General features: G+C 46.2%; 1 protein-coding gene across 1 annotated transcript; it reads right to left on the reverse strand.

The window, feature by feature from the left end:
- Positions 1–1,563: 1,563 nt before the first annotated feature.
- LOC148473283 (protein kinase C delta type-like) lies at positions 1,564–17,905 on the reverse strand. Its single transcript, XM_088459910.1, has 7 exons — positions 17,810–17,905; positions 15,619–15,710; positions 12,260–12,322; positions 11,011–11,149; positions 3,936–4,079; positions 2,175–2,303; positions 1,564–1,722 (listed from the first exon to the last, which is right to left on the reverse strand). The coding sequence occupies exons 1-7, from the start codon at positions 17,888–17,890 to the stop codon at positions 1,564–1,566; spliced, it is 807 nt and encodes a 268-aa protein (XP_088316036.1). The 5' UTR covers positions 17,891–17,905.
- Between the last annotated feature and the right edge of the window lie 2,369 nt (positions 17,906–20,274).

The raw sequence follows: 20,274 nt of genomic DNA on the forward strand, positions 1-20,274 counted from the left end.
AGCATCTGAACACGCTGTTATACCGATTGGTGGATCCTAATGCACCGCCATTGGTCGCACCAGGGAAACTTGCACCAGCCCTATGGTAGGGACAGTTCCTTCATCTGACCACGGCTGCCTGTGCCTGGGGCTGTGCGTCTGGGAAAGCAGCTGCTGGCACTGATACGCCCGTGACAGCTACATAACATGCCCACTGATTGGACTATTGTTATGTGTACTACCAGCCACTGCCCAGGAACGCCCATCACTTTTCTGACACACTTCTGGTACCGTCGGTCCCGATACTCTCTGCGTAATGTATGTGCTGTAGAAGTTGTCCGAAATATTCCCACATGCGCAGTTGCAAAGATTGCTCATCTACGTGACCGCCAGCATCATGTGCAGCTCTGATTCAGGCCCTGAGTTTGTGTTTGTATGTGTGTGACTGTGTATGTGTGTGCATATTTATTTATTTAGATTTATACACACACATATACATACATACAAATATTAAATATAAGATTTACGTAATGCATGTAACAATAATCGTTCATCTGTGCCTGAATTAGGGAAAACTATTATAAACAATAACTCAGATGGTGCCTTGTACCCACCCGTCTCTGATATATCTTTCCTTCGTTATCTGACCCCTGTTGGAGGAACTGTGGTCCCCTGGCTCATATGTGGGGGTTATAGCTGACTACTAAACCTTTTCTGGATACTGTTCATTATATGATCATCAAAATGACTGGGTTCTGTCTCCCTCCTTGTCTATCATATGCTCTCATGTGACGCTTTATCCCAAATGTACCTAACCCCTCCCAGGTCCTGCTCTATCACATTCTAAGGCTGGGTACACACTTAGTGACCTGCCAATGCGACACTCGATGGTGCCGATAAACGATATATCAGTCGGTCGGTACACACTGCACGATCCAGTTAACAACCGCCCAATATATCGTTCACCGGCACCATTGACAGTACTGGCATTGGCAGCTGGAACCACCCCGATGAACACTAGACAGTGGGCCCGACATGTTGGCCCGATCCACGGGATTAGACAACATATCGTCTAGAGTGTACCCGGCATAAGTGATATATAAGAGCTGCTACCTGTGCACTGGGGAATAGCAGCGTACTCATCATCCACTGCACTGATCACTACTGAGCACCCAGCAGGTGCACCTTACCCCCCTCCCTGCCTCCCCCTGTTCTCCCTCTGCTAACATTCCCCTTTTCTTCTCCTCACCCTCCACCCCCTATTTCTCTCTTCCCCCCTCTATTATGTGTTATATCTCTTATGCTTATCCCAGGCTATATCTGTATTTACCTAGTAATCTCCAAACTGCTATTGTTTCTCCATTTGGGCTTGTGAGAAGCCTATTATACATCTCATCATTATGAGCACTGATTATTGTTGTTCCTTATATTACTGCTATGCCCAGCCCTATCTCCCTTCTTCCTTTCTATATACTTTCCCAGTTTAATGTTAAAAATCTTCACTTAAGAATGTTTAGAAAACAATATTGTGTACATACATGCGGAGACCTCCATCACTGTGACCAGCGGTTTTGATGCCTGAGCTCAGGAGGGTGTCTGTGGGCGGGTTCTCCAGGTGGAGATGACAAATGAGAACCCAGTGAATAACTCCTGGTCCTCGGCTGGAATCGGGCGTTTCTGGGCCTCTGCTGCCTCCAGTGTTTCCAGGTGTATATTCCCGGAGGCAGAGGGAGCAATGGATGGCTACAGGAAGGAGAAATAAACGTGTTTGTTCCATCATTTATATGAATTTAGAAGATAAAGAGACATTTATGAACCTTCCTTTTGTAGAATTTATGTATAGAGGTATAAATCTGAGGCTCTTACGAGATGTCTGTAATGAGGATAAAGGAAGTGACATAAATGCTGCACAAAGAACTGTCGCTAATATAATAACAGTGTTACAGCAGAGGTTACATTGCTCTGGAGAAAGTAAAGGTGTTTCTCTCTGCTCTCAGGAGACGCCTATGTAACCTGACGTCACCAGACGCGTCTGACTTGGCCGCAATGAAGTTTAATGTAAATAGCGCGGTAATAGTTTTAAAATTTGCTGCAATAACATTTGTATATTTCACACTATTACAGCATATTATACTAAATAGACGCCTTAGTTACAGGCTGCCCGGAAGCTCATAGAAGCTCTGTGTTGTACTTACTGGTGTGGGCAGGTATGGGGGTGCAATATTAAGGGCAGCCAAAGAGACCCAGTCCATACGCTCAAAGAAAGGATGCCGGCAGATGTTCCCATGTTCTCCGAGGCGTCTGGCTGGATCTTCATGGAGGAGCTGAAAACAGTTATTTGTATTTAATGTAATGATTTATACAGCAGATATGCTCAGTACAATCATTGTACACACATTTCTGCTGCATTCTGTGTATATATATATATATATATAAATATATATATATATATATATATATATATATATACACACAGTCAGGTGCATAAATATTGGGACATTGACAGAATTTTCATGTTTTGGCCTCTATTCACCACCACAATGACTTTGAAATGAAACAAACAAGATTTAACTGCAGACTTTCAGATTTAATTTGAGGGTAATTACATCCAGATCAGGTGAACGGTGTAGGAATTACAACGGTTTCTATATGTGCCTCCCACTTTTTAAGGGGCCAAAAGTAATGGGACAAACTAAACAATCCTAATGGAGCATACACACGGTCAGATTTGTCAGACTTGTCAGATTTGTCAGATGAACGATTGAACGATTTGAACGATTTGAACGATTTGACCAAAGTTTTGAACGATTTGAACGATTGAACGATTTTTGACTGCATTAAAATGAATGGAATCGTCCAAGTCTGACTGCAAACACATCAGATGTCAGAAATCGTTATCTGACCATCGGGAACGCGCATCGTTGATCGTCCATCGTTCAGGCATGTCAGATATGAACGATTTTCCTTCAGATATGAACGACTGAACGATTTTTAAATCGTTATCGTTCATATCTGAAGGAAAAATCTGATCGTGTGTATGCACCATTAATCTAACTTTCACTTTTTAATACTTTGTTGCAAATCCTTTGCAGGCGATTACAGCCTGAAGTCTGGAACGCATAGACATCACCAGACGCTGGGTTTCATCCCTGGTGATGCTCTGCCAGGCCTCTACTGCAAATGTCTTCAGTTCCTGCTTGTTCTTGGGGCATTTTCCCTTCAGTTTTGTCTTCATCAAGTGAAATGCATGCTCAATCGGATTCAGGACAGGGGATTGACTTGGCCATTGCATAACATTCCACTTTTTAGCCTTAAAAAACTCTTTGGTTGCTTTTGCAGTATGCTTTGGGTCATTGCCCATCTGCACTGTGAAGCGCCGTCCAATGAGTTCTGAAGCATTTGACTGAATATGAGCATATAATATTGCCCGAAACACTTCAGAATTCATTCTGCTGCTTTACACACAAACCGGCTCCTCACCATCTATCCCCAGCTTTTTTTAAGACTAGAAAGTCATTTTTTTCACAAACTTCCCAAAAAAAGGTAATGAATTAATAGTTATTTAACCTTGATTTACATTTTTTTGTTAAAACAATATATTGAATCAGGTTTAAATAGCTCTTATTTACATAATTTCCTAATAAAAATATCATCAATTTTGGGGACTTTTTTTGGAAAAATATTAGCCAATTAAGTGGTTAATATATATATTTATTATAGATATTTTTGCAATGGCAATTTGCCCCCTTCACACATAATTGGATAGAGCTCTATGAGGTCCTCTATTGCAGAGAGCTGGACAGATTGATCCTATAGCACAGTGATAAATGTACTTTACTTTCAGTTATACATCTAGCATTTCCCTCCTCCTCTATATATTGTGGTATAAACTTGTTTATAGTCATTAAAAATGCATCCTGCACTGTAATCATTTGTAAATATAATATGTATTTTACCTTTTGAATGATGTCTTCAGCGGTAGAGCCTGGTGCATCGAATAGTATGGGACTGTATTTAAGGCTCCCGGTAATCATTTTGGTTAAAATGACACCGAAGGAATACCAGTCCACACCGGCATCGTACTCCTCACCAGACCGCATCTACCAGGAGAGAGATACTAGTTATTGTGTTTTCCAGCAATCATCATTTCCATATATTGTTTATTTTAATATTTTTATTGTGAATGGGCAGAAGTAAAGGTGACAGTAATATGCCCAATACCTCACCAGGAAGTAACATGTTTGAACAATGAAAATCACAATGAAAGTGTTATACAAGATGGGATGTTGGGGAGAATGAGGAATCGGGCTGGTATAGACAAATACAGGAAAGGCAGCATTCCACTAGGGGGGACGCAGGTAAGGATGGTGATCCCACTTACATATAGAGGGAAGGGGGGAAAAGGAAATAATAAGATTAAAAGACAGAAAGGGGGAAGTGGTTGAAAGAGCCGGGGGCCCAACCAGAGAGACAGAGTCTACACTTTATGGGAAACTAGTCAGTGGGATCCAGGTAGGGCGGCTGAATGGTGGGAGTACCAAGGTTGCCCGACATTGTGACATTTGGCCACAGTATTATATTGGAGGGTTGTAATATGCTCCATCCTGTAAATATACCGTATATGATTTATTTCTGGTGGGTGGGGGACAGGACTGCTTCCAACTCAGAGCCAGTTGGTATTACGCAGCACAGGTGACGTTAGCATAAGATCACTGGATCAAAGTCATTATTCCAGTGTCCGTTCCCAAGGGAAACTGAAGCCCCATTCCCAAACCATATTATGTGTATATTTGGGGGAGGTGACCTGGCCAGAATGGTTAGTATAGGAAGGAAATATACCCTTTGTCATTAGTGTGGTAAATGTATTATCTCCAGGGGTGAGGGGGCATGGAGGAGGGGGAGACAGGAGGAACAAAGTGGCGGATTTGGAGTTATTGGTGAAAAATTGCCAGTTTGACTCTTATTTATTGTCCCTATCCAATACTCTATATAATATGTGTTTATATGGAGATAGAATCAGAGGCGTTATGGGGTCTGGTGACACCTGGTGAGGACTTTATATTCCCACCGCTTGGTGAAGCCACGTAGGCCTGGCCTAACATAAAGAGGCGTGGCCTTGTGTGGAATCCTGATTGCATCACTCCGGGGGCGTGACCAGCATTCCCGGAGATACTGGGCTGCCCCCAGAGACTAGTGACTGCACTGTCATCTCCTCCTCTGTGTCAGGAGCTGAGTGCTGCAGGAGAATGTCATACCCGGCCCCTGTCACCGAGGGGGAGCCTGCATATTGGTGTCACCCCCTCCACGGGTGATACCCGGGTGCGGCCTGCACCCCCATAGTGACGCCACTGGATAGGATTACATGAAAGAAGACTTAAAAAGTAATGTAATGCGCCAGCTCAGGACACTGATGTGTGACCTTGTGCAATCTTGTAATCATATTGGCATGTGCTGTGTATCATGGGGAAGGCTGCATGTATATTACACAAGTATTATTATTATTTTTATTATTATTCAGGTCTTTTTAATCTGTATAATCTGTATAATTTGTAAAGCATGGACAATTCCCTGACCTGGAATATCAGGGAATATAATAATAGTTGCTGTCCGGTTACCCCACATTACTCGCCTTCTCTTACTATTTACTTACTGACATCACAAGACTTATCATTATAAACCAGTTGATCATGATGATGTCATAATAAAAATCTAAATAGCTAAGTAAAAATGCCTCCACCATCCCCTCACATGATGCACCCAGCACAGGTGCTATAGCCAGAGCTTGGCAGCGCTAACAATGGGCGTGTGGATGCGCTCTCCCCAGTGATGGGTCACCAGTGGTCCTGCAGACACAAAACACCTGTACAGCTGTAACAAGGTAATGACGTGTGAGGACCTGACATCACTAAGAATTCCCTGACAATGGATAATAAATCCTCCATCTGTGTGAGGGATAATGAGAATAGCTACATACTGTACTGCTGCTCACCTGGTATCTGACTCCTAGAGGGGTCACCAAGGCTTCTCTCCCCCTTATTCACAACCCAAGACTTAACCGCAGGGGAGGGGGAGTGGCCATCTGCTTTAGAAAAGCACTTAAACTTAGGGTCCACCCAATGGAAATGACTCACTCATTTGAGTGCATCGCTGCTCGGAGTTCTACAGAATTAGGATTCAGAGTACTTCTCATTTACCGCCCCCATGGAGATGGAAAGATATTTCTACAAGAATTTGCAGATATTGTTGCTGGACTAGTTCTGGAGCATCAAAGATGGCTGATCCTTGGGGATTTCAATGCATGGGTTGATTATGAGCTCTCACACCTTGGCCAAGATCTCCTGTGCACAATGAATGCTCTGGGCCTCACACAAGTCATTCCTTCGGCTACTCATATAAGTGGTCATACTCTTGATCTTGTCTTCCAGATTGGATTAGATGTCTCTGACCTAAATATAAACCCAGTCACGTGGTCAGACCACCACTCAATTCACTTCTCAGTTGCAACCCCTCAAAATAGAACTTTACCCATGGAGTTGACAAGGTATCGTCCAAGGAGGGGCATGACTCCCCAGGCTCTTGCAGCAAACCTGGATCTTTCTGCGGTAATGGGGGCCTGTGAAGATCCTTGTTCCCTGGTCCATTACTATAACAGGGATGTGACAGCTGCAATGGATATTATTGCCCCTGTGCGTATACGACCCCTCATACCACACCGTCAAGCCCCTTGGTTTGACAATAGTGTTAGTGAACTCAAGAAAAGGGGGCGTAGACTTGAAAGACGATGGAGGAAGACGAACCTGGTAGAGGATAAGTTAACACTAATCAAACATATAAGAGAATATCAATCAACAATCACCCATACGAAAACAGAGTTCCTTTCAAATGAGATCATGGCAGCAAACAATAGGCCGGCTCAGCTTTTCCGTACAGTGGAGATGCTTTGCAAACCAGCATGCCTGCAGCATGATGAAACCCTCTCCCAGTCAAGATGCAATGAGTTTGCAAAATTCTTTGCAGATAAAGTATCCTCCACCCGGGCTGGAATCCCCACAGTGCCATCAAAGGAGTGCCAAACTACCAAGCCTGCCAAGGTAAGCCACCTGTCTCCCTGGAACAGCTTTGACATAATGGATGTAAAAGACATTGCTAAAATTATCAGAATTTTGCGACCCACCACCTGTGATCTGGACCCTGCCTCAACCAAGCTTCTAATAGGGTGTATAGACATTGGCCCTGTAATTGCAAAAATAGTTCAATGCTCTTTGCAAACAGCCATTTTTCCAGAACCACTAAAGGAAGCAATTGTTAGACCACTTCTTAAAAAATCTAATTTAGACCCCGACTGCATGACCAACTATAGACCAGTATCAAACCTTCCTTTTCTAGGAAAAGTCATTGAGAAAGTGAAAAATTTCTGTGGACTGGATGGCACAGTCCTTAGATGGTTCAAATCATTTCTCACTGGCAGGTCACAGAGAGTTTCTTCTGGAGTAAACTCTTCATCACCAGTGCCACTTCCATGTGGTGTCCCACAGGGTTCTATACTATCCCCCATGCTTTTTGCAGTATACATGCTACCATTGGGTGAAATAATCAGACGTCATGGCCTGGTCTACCACTGCTATGCAGATGATACACAACTGTACCTGTCCTTTGCTCCAGGTACAAAGAACCCAATAACAACCCTAAATGGCTGCCTAGCTGAGCTTCAGGAGTGGATGAGTGCCAGTTGTCTGCGACTGAACCCTGTTAAAACAGAGGTCCTTATGATAGGTCACAGGACAGGGCTACAGCATAGCCAACCAACAGGACTTACGCTTTGGGGTTCAGAATTACAAAACACTAAACAAGTGCGGAATCTTGGTGTTGTCCTGGATAGTGGCTTGACACTTAAACATCAGGTATCAGCCACAATCAAATCCTCATTCTTTCATCTGAGGAACATAGCCAGAATCAAGCACTTAATTCCCTCAGAAGATCTGCCTAAAGTCATACATGCATTTATATCATCACGCCTAGACTACTGCAACGCCCTCTACCTCGGTCTCCCAGCAAAAGAATTACACCGCTTGCAGATGGTTCAAAATGCAGCTGCCAGGCTATTAACCAACCAGCCCCGTTCCAGCCACATAACACCCATTCTCTACTCCCTTCACTGGCTGCCTGTCAGATGGCGAATTGCTTTCAAGATTGGATTAATAACTTACAAAGCCCTACATGACCATGGCCCAGGGTACCTGAAGCAGCTTCTGATTCCTTACTGACCCACTCGATTACTGCGATCCGCTGACGAAGGACTATTAACAGTACCTAGAATCTCACGGAATTCATCTGGGGGTCGAGCTTTCAGTTTTGTGGCTCCAACCTTATGGAACTCACTTCCCCGCACAGTTCGAGAGGCCTCCACTCTAGAATCCTTCAAAAATAGACTCAAGACTCACCTATTCACCCAAGCATTTCACTAATGTCCCTTGTTTAAGCTTATTTTGTATTTTGTACTGTAAATGTAAAGCACTTTGAGTCCTTTAGTCTGTCTAATCCGGGCAAGGGTCTAATGACAGGCGTCGAAATCCCGACGCCTGTCATTTTACCATACGCCGGGGGCCCGGCGCCCGGCATCCCGATCGAAGGTAAGCCAGGCTCGGACGGCCGCGCGGGGGGGGAGGGTTAGGTTAGGGGCTCTCGGGGAGAACTTGGGGTTAGGCACCCCCCAGGAGGGTTAAGGTTAGGGGAAGGGGGGGTTACGGTTAGGCACCCCCAGGAGACTTAGGGTTAGGCTGCGAGGAAGAAGGGGTTAGGTTTAGGCACTTAGAGGGGGGTTAGGCACTTGGGGGGAGGTTATGGTTAGGCACCCCTAAGGGAGGGTTAGGGTTAGAGGGGTTAGAAAGGTTAGCGATACCTTAATTTACTATCGGGATTTTCACCCTTGCCGTTGTCGGGATAAATCCTAGGATTTGAATGGGATTTACGGATTCCAGAAATAATACATAACTAAGCCCAAAATGCCATTATTACAGCAGCTACTAAACCTGGCCACACATGTTACTATGCAATCATTTAATCCAATTGGTTCTTCTAGGTATGTTATAGAATCAAATGTATGTGGAACATAATGCAATCATATATAGATTTCACCAGCTGATTATAGCAGTATTACTGATACATGTGTACATAAAGTATACATTGCCTGGAAATGCATTATGGGATCTTACTACATGGCTGATCTCAGCTTCCAGCTTTCCCAGTGATGAGAAACCATTGCTGGAAGTGCCGGGTGTCTGTCAGTGTAATGCAGGGGCTGGCTGGCAACTTCAAGCCTGGGGGGCAAATGCATGCATTCGGCCCTGGCAGAGAAGTAGCGTGTAGCCAGGATGCCCGGAGCACGTGCGTGCTACGGCGCCCCCCTTCAAGTGTTCCAGGGAGGAGGCAGGTCCATATGGGATTAATGTAAAGTAAAAATAAAGATTAGGGGCAGCCCCCTGTAGTGGTGCCCATATGCAGTGCCCCCCCTGTGCCCCAGGAGAGGACCCCCTTATGCAGGCCTCCAGTAGTGCCCCCAGTAGTGATCCCCCCTATGCAGTGCCCCTTATACAGTGCCCCCAGTAGTGGTCCCCCCTATACAGTGCCCCCAGTAGTGGTCCCCCCTGTGCAGTGCCCCTTGTGCCCCCAGTAGTAAGCCCCTTATATAGTGCCCCCAGTAGTGGTCCCCCCTGTGCAGTGCCCCTTGTGCCCCAGTAGTAATCCTCTTATATAGTGCCCTCAGTAGTGGTACCCCCTATGTAGTGCCCCTTATATAGTGCCCCCAGTAGCAGTCCACCCCCCATGCAGTGCCCCCAATAGTGGTAACCCTTATGCAGTGCCCCTTAAATAGTGGCCCCAGTTGTAGTCTACCCCCTATGCAGTACCCCCAGTATTGCCCTTTATATAGAGCCCCCAGCAGTGGTTCCCCGGTGCAGTGCCCCAAGTGGTAGTCCCCTCCTCCCTATGCAGTGCCCCTAGTAGTAGTTCCCTCCCCCCTATGCAGTGCCCCTAGTAGTAGTCCCCTCCCCTTGTAGTGCCCCTAGTAGTAGTCCTCCCCTTGTAGTTCCCCTAGTAGTAGTCCCCCCTTGTAGTTGCCCCAGTAGTAATAGTCCCCTCCCTTGTGGTGCCCCCAGTAGTAGTCCCCAGTAGTGGTCTCCCCCTTGCAGTGCTGCCAGTAGTGGTCCCCCCCTTGTAGCACCCCCAGTAGTGGTCTCCCCTCTTGTAGGGCCCCCAGTAGTGGTCTCCCCCCTTGTAGTGCCCCCAGTAGTGGTCTCCCCCCTTGTAGCACCCCCAGTAGTGGTCTCCCCTCTTGTAGGGCCCCCAGTAGTGGTCTCCCCTCTTGTAGGGCCCCCAGTAGTGGTCTCCCCTCTTGTAGGGCCCCCAGTAGTGGTCTCCCCCCTTGTAATGCCCCAGTAGACCCCCCCAGTAGACACGTAATAAAAAAAATAAAAATAAACACCTGAATCCCCGCTCCCGCCGCCGCCATCATCTCCTCCGTCTGTCTCTCCCATTACCCACTGCAGGAGCCGGAAGATGGAGCGGCTCTGGCAGTGGGCGCAGCAGAAGTCAGTGAGAGTCTGACAGACTCTCATTGGCTGCTACTTAAAACAAACACACAGCTGCTGGCGCCGGCGGCTGTGTGTTTGTCAGTCACTGTGTAGCACTGACCAAACGCCGTCCGGTCACCGCTACACGCGCGGTGCAGGCAGATTGCCCGCGGCCTGTGTAATGTACTAAGAGTTGTGTCCTCAGTTACTAGGTAATACACAGAGAGTTACACTCCTCCATCTGTCTATGCTGAGGTGGTAACAGCAGCTGCTATAGGAGTATTACACATTTCCCCTGCTGTATGATATCTGCTGTTACTTTCCTCATTATTGGGTATTTTGCACGGTTATTGCCCTGGTATTATTACAGTCTGCCATCTGTAGCCATATTGCATGTACCAGGCTTCTCTACAATATGTGTGTAGTTACATGAGTAACAGTAGGAAGATCCTGTGCCCCTCACCTCAGGAGCAATGTAGCCAGGCGTCCCAGCGTAGCCAGTGGCTGTGCGGTCTCCGCAGATGTTCTCAATTGCAAGACCGAAGTCGGCGATCTTAATATGCCCCGTTCCAGCCACCAGGATGTTCTCAGGCTTCAGGTCTCTGTGAGGGAAATAAGATCTGTGTAAGCACTACGCTTTCATACAAGCATTATTTATTTTTCTATATAAAATAAAATTACACTTTAAGGGCCGGATGGATTCAATTAGCCTTGTTATCTTACAGCACTAGGAAATGGGTTGTAGCCTCGGACTTCTACGCCCGGAGCTATCGCATTACATGTCTTTCTCCTTGTACAGTAATTCTGCCGTTATCCCATAGATCTTGGGCTAAGTACCCGGAGCTATGGGTTAACGCAATTGTGGCAGCCGCAATAATGGCAGAAATCCCTCAGGAGGAGGTGAACAGAAATCCGCGCTAAGTGCAGCCTGCGGGCTGCCGTGTGCTGCAATTGACTAGCCCCGGGCACAGCATCGCGGCTAATCATCACTTCCAGGATAAATGATCAGCCCTAAATGTGTACGTTCTAAATATTAGTAGTTTTGAATGTAGGTTTAGGAGCAATGACAGTAGTGTGGGCATCTAGTGTAATCATTTTTAGATAAGTGTCCTCTTGTTTCATACACAACTTCTGAGAGGTAAATTGGTAATTTCCTTACATGTTCTCACTACCCAAGTATTTTATTCTTTTACTATAATGTGTGGGTGATGGGGCCTCACTAATGTGTTACTGCTCTTCCTCAGAGCTCCTCCCCGGCAGCGTTGGACGTGTGCAGGAAGAGTCTGACGTCACCGTATTACAGCAGAGAGCAGGGGTACCCAATACCCAGCTCCCAGCCTGCTATGGAGATGCCGTGACAATGCCCGATGTGAGGGAGCCACAACCAATAGAACCCCATATGGGACAGCTGAGAAGCTTCTGGGAAGAACCTCTGAAAAGTTTGAGTACAAATATGTCACCCTCTCCTCACCCACACATGACAGAATAAAACACTTGTGCAGAGAGACCCTTTATGTGCTGTGAGAGCTGTAAATAAAGTCTGAACGTTACTGTGGAAGGGAGACAGTGTGTAAGGTGTAAGTGGTAATATGCACCAATGGTAACTGTATAACACGTGGGAAGTAGGGAGTAGGCCTATTACATTCTGCATGTTAGTATCCATACTGATATCACTTTATTATACTATTGTTATAGTGTCACTATATACTTACCGATGGATTATGCCCTTAGAGTGGAGAAACTGTACCCCGCATACCATCTCGGCAGCATAGAACCTGGTGGATAGAAAATAAGTTACTGTTGCATTGTTAGGATGGTTACATAATGGCTGAGAGATTTCCAGCCAACACTCCCCACATTATCTGACAGACAAGTTACAGAAACTATTTCTCCTTGGCAATCCCTATCACTGATCTAACAGTGCTCACCTCTCTATTAGTCCCTATCAGTAATCTAACAGTGCTCACCTCTCTATTAGTCCCTATCAGTAATCTAACAGTGCTCACCTCTCTATTAGTCCCTATCACTGATCTAACAGTGCTCACCTCTCTATTAGTCCCTATCACTAATCTAACAGTGCTCAACTCTCTATTAGTCCCTATCACTAATCTAACAGTGCTCACCTCTCTATTAGTCCCTATCACTGATCTAACAGTGCTCACCTCTCTATTAGTCCCTATCACTAATCTAACAGTGCTCACCTCTCTATTAGTCCCTATCACTGATCTAACAGTGCTCACCTCTCTATTAGTCCCTATCACTGATCTAACAGTGCTCACCTCTCTATTAGTCCCTATCACTGATCTAACAGTGCTCACCTCTCTATTAGTCCCTATCACTAATCTAACAGTGCTCATCTCTCTATTAGTCCCTATCACTAATCTAACAGTGCTCATCTCTCTATTAGATCGGGCAGCTGGTCCAGACACTAGAAAACAGCATCTTTATAAACCCTCCGCCTCAGGTCTGTGCTAATTGGCTGGTGCTAAACCCATGTTTTCTTCTCCCTGAGGGGCCTATTCATCATACCTAAAATATCGAGGGAGGTAATTAGGTTTAGAACTTGCATGGAGTTCTACCTAATTACCGGAGGAATTCATCATTCCTCCTCTCCATAACTATCTATTCCAAAAAGCTGTCATTTTTGCGATGACAGCTTTTCGGGAAATAGATAGTTTTCCCTGCCTGCTCTAACTTACCGCAGCTGGAATCCGTGCTGCGCATGCGCTATTACAATCGTAAATACAGCGCATGCGCAGCACTACTTACAACTGCGGTAAGTTTGTGTGCGACCCCCCAACCCCCCCTCCCCACTCCGCTCACCTCCCCCCGTCCTGCACTTACCTGCCCGCTGCAGCGCCTCCGGCTTCGTCCTTTTGGTCTGTCATGTGGTCTCCCAGCAGCATACAGTACTGTTTAGAAAAAAAAGTTTGTTTTTTTTTCTAAACTTTATTGTGTTCTGCTGGTAGAACACAATGTCAGCATTGCAGACGGAGCCAGAAGACGCACCAGAGCACCAGAGGAAGACTCTGGGGGACCTGCACAGCTGGAAGCAGGTAAGTCTGTCCTGCTATTCGCCACCTCACAGTGGCGAATAGTAACTCCATCAAATTCCGAAAATACACAATTTTCGGAATTTGATGAACACCATAATTTCCACATCCCCATACTAATGTATGGGGAGTGTGGAAATTAACGCAGGGGAGCTTAGCAAGGAGATATCTGTGATATCTCCTGTGCTAAGCGGCTTCATGAATACTAAAATAATGTTATTTAAGGAAAATGTCCTTAAAAATGTTATTTTAGTGTTGATGAATAGGCCCCTGAGTCTCCTAGCTTTCTCCTCTCTTATATAGAGCTAACTCGCCAGCTGTTCTGTATGCCCTGTCTGATTGGAGCCCCACCCTGAGGAATGAGAGCAGTCACTCCTCCACAGACATGTGGTAAGTCTCTTTCTTTGCCACAGTAATTAAACTGATACATTACTATACAATCTGACTATGGGCCTGATTCAGAGCCGGTCACTATTTGCGGTCGTTCGTTCAACAAAAAGGGGTGGATATTCAAATGAACCGTTCGCTCTTTGCGGCCTGTTGACGCCTCTATGTCTGAACGAGCGAACAAAACTTGCGGTTGTCATTTTGAAAAAGACGCCCCCTGGCCGCTCGCACCATATGTCATGTCCGCTATTTATTAGATTAATCGAGTACATCGAACAGCGCATGAACTGCTCGCTATTCTTGTGGCTGGTGTTTGCTACCACAAATTTGCGAGCAGTTCTGGCTATAAAATAACCCAGTGACGTGGTCAATGATGCTGCTGTTTTAATTATGCACACCCATAAAACGCCCGTTTTGACCTTTAAGCACGCCTGCGTTCTGATTTCCACTCCCCGTTTTCAAGCACCTTCCCCTGTTACCACCCACATACGCCTCCTCCAGTCACTCATATTAGCAGGCATTCGCTATTTAGCGAACAAACGATTTTCGGCCGCACTGACTGGTTCGCGCATGCGTATTACAATCCGTACGCATGCGCAGTTGGGCGAACATCGCTCGGAGCGAACGAGCGGCTCTGACTCAGGCCCTATGTTCCTGTCCCTTGACAAAGAGTAGCTGCAAAAATGTTCATTTATTAACATCTCGGACCATAACTGAGATTGGCAAAAAAAGGTAGCCACACACATGGTCATTTCTTGGGCATATTTACATTTTATAAACCACCTGTAATTGTGTATCAGCATTTAGTTTCTATAACAATTACCGCAACAAAGGATCAGTATTTTTATTCTACATCTGGAAAAATACAACCATCCAGTGACCGAGACATGTATGTGACACAGATGTAGTGTAGCGACTATGCAATGGTTTGCAAACCACAAACAATACCTCCCCTTAGTACATCTCCCCCTTCATGCTGTTGGCCAATATATTTATATAAGACTCAGCTGTGACCGGTGACGTGATTGCAGACTGCGATGAAAGCAGTTGCGCAATTCTCTGACACCTAAACCTTCCACTGCTAATATTACTGATATCCCAATTCTAAGCTATAAGACAGATATAATTCATGCTTATATACACTGTCTATTCTATTTCTATACATCAGGAGAACCCTTCCCACAGAATAAAAACTGGATATTGATAATATATCATCTATCATTAAGTCCTTCCTCTATAGCAGGGATGGGGAACCTCAGGCCCGGGGGACGTTTAAGGCCCTTAGAATCATTTGGTCGGGCCCTCAGAGCGTTTCTCTGCTAGCCTCAGAATGGCACCCTGCAGCCAGAATCTATGCAGCAGTGCCGCCAGAAGCATCCTAAGGACACTTCAGACAGTGACACCGCTGCCCTTACAGCTATCCGGAACATCCTCAGGATGCTTCGGGCATTGCTGTAATCACCAGTGATTGTGGTCCCGCCCCCGTGTGATGTCACATGGAGGGAGCGTGGCCTACACCGGGCCCGCGAATAATGTTATATATATCAAAATGGCTCTCGGCAGAAAAAAGGTTCCCCACCCCTGCTCTATACAGTGACTCTTACATGCTATTACATATTCTATGTCCTCACCTTGCACTGGGGATGGTAAGGCGGCCTTCCCGCTTCAGGAGCTGATGTAAATCTCCGCCACTTGCATACTCCATCCCAAGTAACACAAGCTCCTGTGTATGGTAGAGGCGGTAGTGTCATTAGACATGTCAGGGGAGCCGGGAGGAAAACAATTGGGCCGTGGGGGAATGTCAGCTTTTGTCCAAAGATAATTAGGCAGAAATGATAGGAGTTCTGCATAGGAGTTCTCTTGGGATTATAATGGGCAGTAATAGGGAGGACAAGGAGAACAGACAGAGGGCAGGGGACAAAAGAAGGGGCAGAAAGAAGTATCTCACTGTATTACAGTATATGGATCATGTTCTGTAATGTTTATACAGTGACGTTATTCATATATCACCCCATTAAATTGCTTTTTTTTACACTAACATGTTATAGTAGGAAGTTAATGATTCCACATGAAAACATTGATAATAATTTCTGGATCTAAATCAAAACATGAAAATGAATGAGCCCTAATTGCAGATGAGCTGCAGAACTGTATTAGCACTAAATGCTGTTATCTATTGCACTGATCCCCAATCAGTGCTGGATTAAGGGGGGGCCCCACACAGGGTCGATGTGACCCTGCCGAGAACAGGTGCCAGCAGCACCTATTCCCGGGAGGAGGCTCCGCAGCACAGTCAGTGCTGCTGCAGCAGCTTTCTAAGGGGGAGAGGGGGCCACCAGCTTCACAGTAGCGCATGACCCCCGACACACTTATTCCCCCCCTTACACTGCCCGCATTGGGGGCGGAGCCAATATGACAAGCCCTGCCCACATATTCCCGCGAATCGCTGCAACCATCAAGTGTACTGTAAGTATGTATGCATACTGCTTTAGTGTGTGTATATATGAATGTGTTATTGTGTATATGTGTTAGTGAGTATACTGTGTATGTATGTGTCAATGTGTGTATATGTGTTATTGTGGGTATGCTGTTTACGTGTATGTGTGAGTGTTTGCCCCTGCCTTCATGTGGCCTGGGGGGGGCCTCCATGTGGGGCTTTCGGGGGGGGGGGAATAGGCTCGGCTCGGCTCTTTGTGGCTTGTGGGGGCACCCACAACTTAGTTGCCCTGGGGCCCCACAAGCCTTAATCCGACCCTGTCCCCAATCCATGGGCTGCATGCAGGAAGCGGGACAGATTCACAGGTACCTGGTACAGAGATACCACTGTCCCCTGTATCTGTCCTGTCTCACATTGTCCTGGGTCTCAGTATGGCTGTATACAGTCATCCACACAGCCACAATGAGGCCACTGTAAGTGATGTCAGTCACACAGCAATAATAAATGTGCTGCACTGTGATTTGCTGCCAGACTGTCACTGAGCTACAGGATATCAGGGTCTCACCAGGGTCTTACTGCCTGGGGGGGACAGGTAAGTGATATATGGGGGAGTGTGTTACTGTAGGGGCGGGATGGATGGGGAGGTAATACTGTATGTTACCACAGGGGGAAAGGAACATGTTACTGCAGAAATGGGAGGGATGGGGAGGTAATACTGTATGTAACTACAATGGGGAGAGGAATGTGTTACTGCAGAGATGAGGGGAGAATACTTTATAGCAGTGATAGGGGTATAATAATATATTACTAAGTATATGATAGAAGGTAGAAAGAATTATAGCTCTTAGCTGTATAGTGCGCCCAGAGTCTATAGAGTATGCACAGGTCACCGGGAAAATGGCCACGGCAGCCATTTTTCCTGTACTGCGCATGCGCAAACGAAGGGGAAAAAGCTGCGGTGGCCATTTTCCAGTCGTTTTTACAGCGCCGACGTGGGACTCCGGGGAGGTATGTAATACTATGGGTGTAACCCAGGGGTCCATGTGCCCCGCACACCCTGCACCCATTATAGATACGCCCCTGATACTGTATGTACAGCACATGGGGATATAGGGAATACTGATAATATACAAGAAGATAGTGCCCAGAGTCTATAGCTCCGGCGCTGGCCGCGCACAGCTCAGTACGCTCCCGGCCGCCGGACAGAGAGGAGGGGGCCCGTGTCGGAGACTGCACATGGGCCCCCTCATCTCTAGAAATGCCCCTGTACAGTATACATGCAGTGACGGGAATGAGGAGATGAGATTACAGTCACAGCAGAAGACAATGAGGATATATGGTATATGTGAGGGTATGTAGTAATAACACCGCAGTCTCAGCAGTACCTTGGTCTGGAGAGCAAAGTAGCCCTGGGTGAGGAAGGCGCATCCAGATGCCAGCTCCAGCACTCTCCGCTCCACAAACATTTGCTCCCGGCCCTCCCTCAGCAGATGTCTCTTCCTGATGATCTTAACAGCCAGATGTTGACCTCCACAGGCATCTGCCGCCAGCAGGACCTACAGGAGGCATTACAGGGTCAGCCCCTTAAATAACACAGGAACATAAAGGCAAATGCATTGTTGTCCAACAGGGATTGTGTGTTACTAACCATTGGAATACAGAAAAAGAAGAAAATACAGAACAATTAGAAGCTTTTAGTCTGCACTGTCACTTTCCAGTTTCCACAGACCATAATCCAATTTAGCTGGGGCCATAAATGGGAGGATGAGATCTGATCGCCAGTGACAGGTCTCCAAGTGATCCTGGGACAGGTACTATGTATATGCACCTCCAGTGTTCTCCCCAGAAATTTTTTCCAGCCGGTTGGCATGAAGAAGTAGCCGGGTGGGGGCCTTCACAATAATAAAATGATTTAGATCCTGACCTTATAATGATTTAAACTTGAAATAACAATTTATATATTAATTCTCTTCTTCTTAGACACCCAGATACTGTTCCTACTTGCAGGCTATACAGAATATATTTTCTATACAGCTCTACAGATACTGGCCCCACTTGCAGGCTCTCTTTAATCAGTTCAGGTGACTGTTCCCATCTGAAATTTTATACAGAAGGAGGGATGTTTGCCCTCCAGCCTGACACCGCCCTGCATTGTGATGAACAACTACCCCCCGCCCCAATGCCACATCCCCTGCTCAGCACTCTCCCCTGACCCAATGCCGGGTCCCTTGCTCGGCACCTCCCCCTGCCCCAATGCCTGCATCCCCTGCTCAGCACTCTCCCCAATGCGCCGTGTTCCGTTACCTGGAACCTTTACTAACATGTCCTTATTGCCGGCGGACATGGAGCCTCCAATGTGAAGAGTGTGATGTTGGCGCAGCTCGGCTTCGCATCCGGCATCCGTGTCCGTGGCAACCCGCAGAAAACACCCTGGGGAGAACACTGGACCTCCCACCACCCCCTCCCAGCACCTCTCCCTGCTGGGGGCAGCCACTGATGGGAGGAATCGTACAGACAGGAACAGTCTTTGCTAAGTGTGTATTAGTCACAGAAGTGAAACCGAAAGATTGCATAAGAAAAGAGGTGTGTTAAACCTCTAGGATGGGGGCCGGCATGTATGCAAATTACTGTTTAGAGTTAGCCTATCGTTAGCAGGGGCGGGTTTTCAATAGAGACATTATATAAGGGGCTAGAAGTGAGGGCCAAAGCCTCTTGGTTCCAGATTGCTCCAGGACAGGGAAGTGCATTTTGTCAGTTGTCATTTTCCTTAATAAAACTCTCTTAGTGCTTCTCCTTCTTCTCTTCTTCTCTCCTCCTTTTCCTTATTGTATTTAGTCTCTTTTCATTTACTTCATATCATTGCTTTTACTTTTCCTTTCTGTCCTCAATCACTGTCTTTTCTGATTTCTTGTTCTGCTGGGGGTGGGTGTAGCTATGTCCTGCCTAGTAATGAGCCTCCCCAGACCCTGGTCCCTGGCTCCACAGTGTCCCCATGTTATTAGGAGCTGCAGGTGTGGTTCCCCTATTGATAGTTCTATCCCCCCTCAGGCTGCAGCAGCTTTGTGGAAGGTGTGCCAGTGTGGGGGAGGGGTGCTTCCCTTTAGTCCTTAATGCCCCTGGTCAATATCATCTTTGTGGCTGCAGTGGCCAGCACCATAGGCAAATGCAGGAGGGGTTTATGAGTGCCTTGCCTGAACCCCCCCTCAGCCCACACCATGATGACTACAATAGAAATAGCATATAATACTAAAGTTGCATGTTTTTTAGGATCCCCTCAGTGTCACAAATGAAATAACTAGCACTACAGTCCCTGTTGATCTTTTAAATGTGTCAGCCAGTAGAAAAAGTTAAAAAGCCAGTAATGAATATTGTTGTGCACCAACTAGATCTGGAAAACATGCACTTTACGGGGTGCACTGATATGGATCACCTATTGGATCAATTATTAATACTGGATAATACACCATCCAGTACATAGGGGGACCAATCTGTGCATCTGTTTCCAGGACAGAGCATGGTTTCTTTTTCTGCCCTCTCCCAGATTCCCCAACTTGCTCATATGATCTGTAAAGGAGCCGGCACATGAAATAAAAAGATTCAGCTCAGACAGGATGGCTCTACTTCTACATATAATTACTTACTGTGTCTGCTGGTCCTGTATATGCCAGAATTATATCATTCAGTACATTCGTATGATGTATTTTATAGATGGTCTAAGTGCTGATTATGCCCTCTTAACGGTAGAAAACAGTTGCAGCAAACAGTGTCAGTATTATGCTGGGCATTGAGGTATCATTGGGGGAATAGAATGCTTTAGTGATGCGTTATCTGACAGTAAGGGGTAATGGCT

Source organism: Taudactylus pleione, unplaced genomic scaffold (genome assembly GCF_031769625.1).
Source record: "Taudactylus pleione unplaced genomic scaffold, aTauple2 ptg000946l, whole genome shotgun sequence".
Lineage (NCBI taxonomy): Eukaryota > Metazoa > Chordata > Amphibia > Anura > Myobatrachidae > Taudactylus > Taudactylus pleione.

What these genes read in the sequence shown, in the direction of transcription:
- LOC148473283 (XM_088459910.1), bottom strand. Translation starts at nt 17,890, where the DNA reads ATGTTTGTGGAGCGGAGAGTGCTGGAGCTGGCATCTGGATGCGCCTTC. An exon ending in CTTACCATCCCCAGTGCAAG is followed by an intron (nt 12,323 to 15,618) that starts GTGAGGACATAG and finishes TCTATCCACCAG; the next exon opens with GTTCTATGCTGCCGAGATGG. An exon ending in CTGAAGACATCATTCAAAAG is followed by an intron (nt 2,304 to 3,935) that starts GTAAAATACATA and finishes AACTGTTTTCAG; the next exon opens with CTCCTCCATGAAGATCCAGC.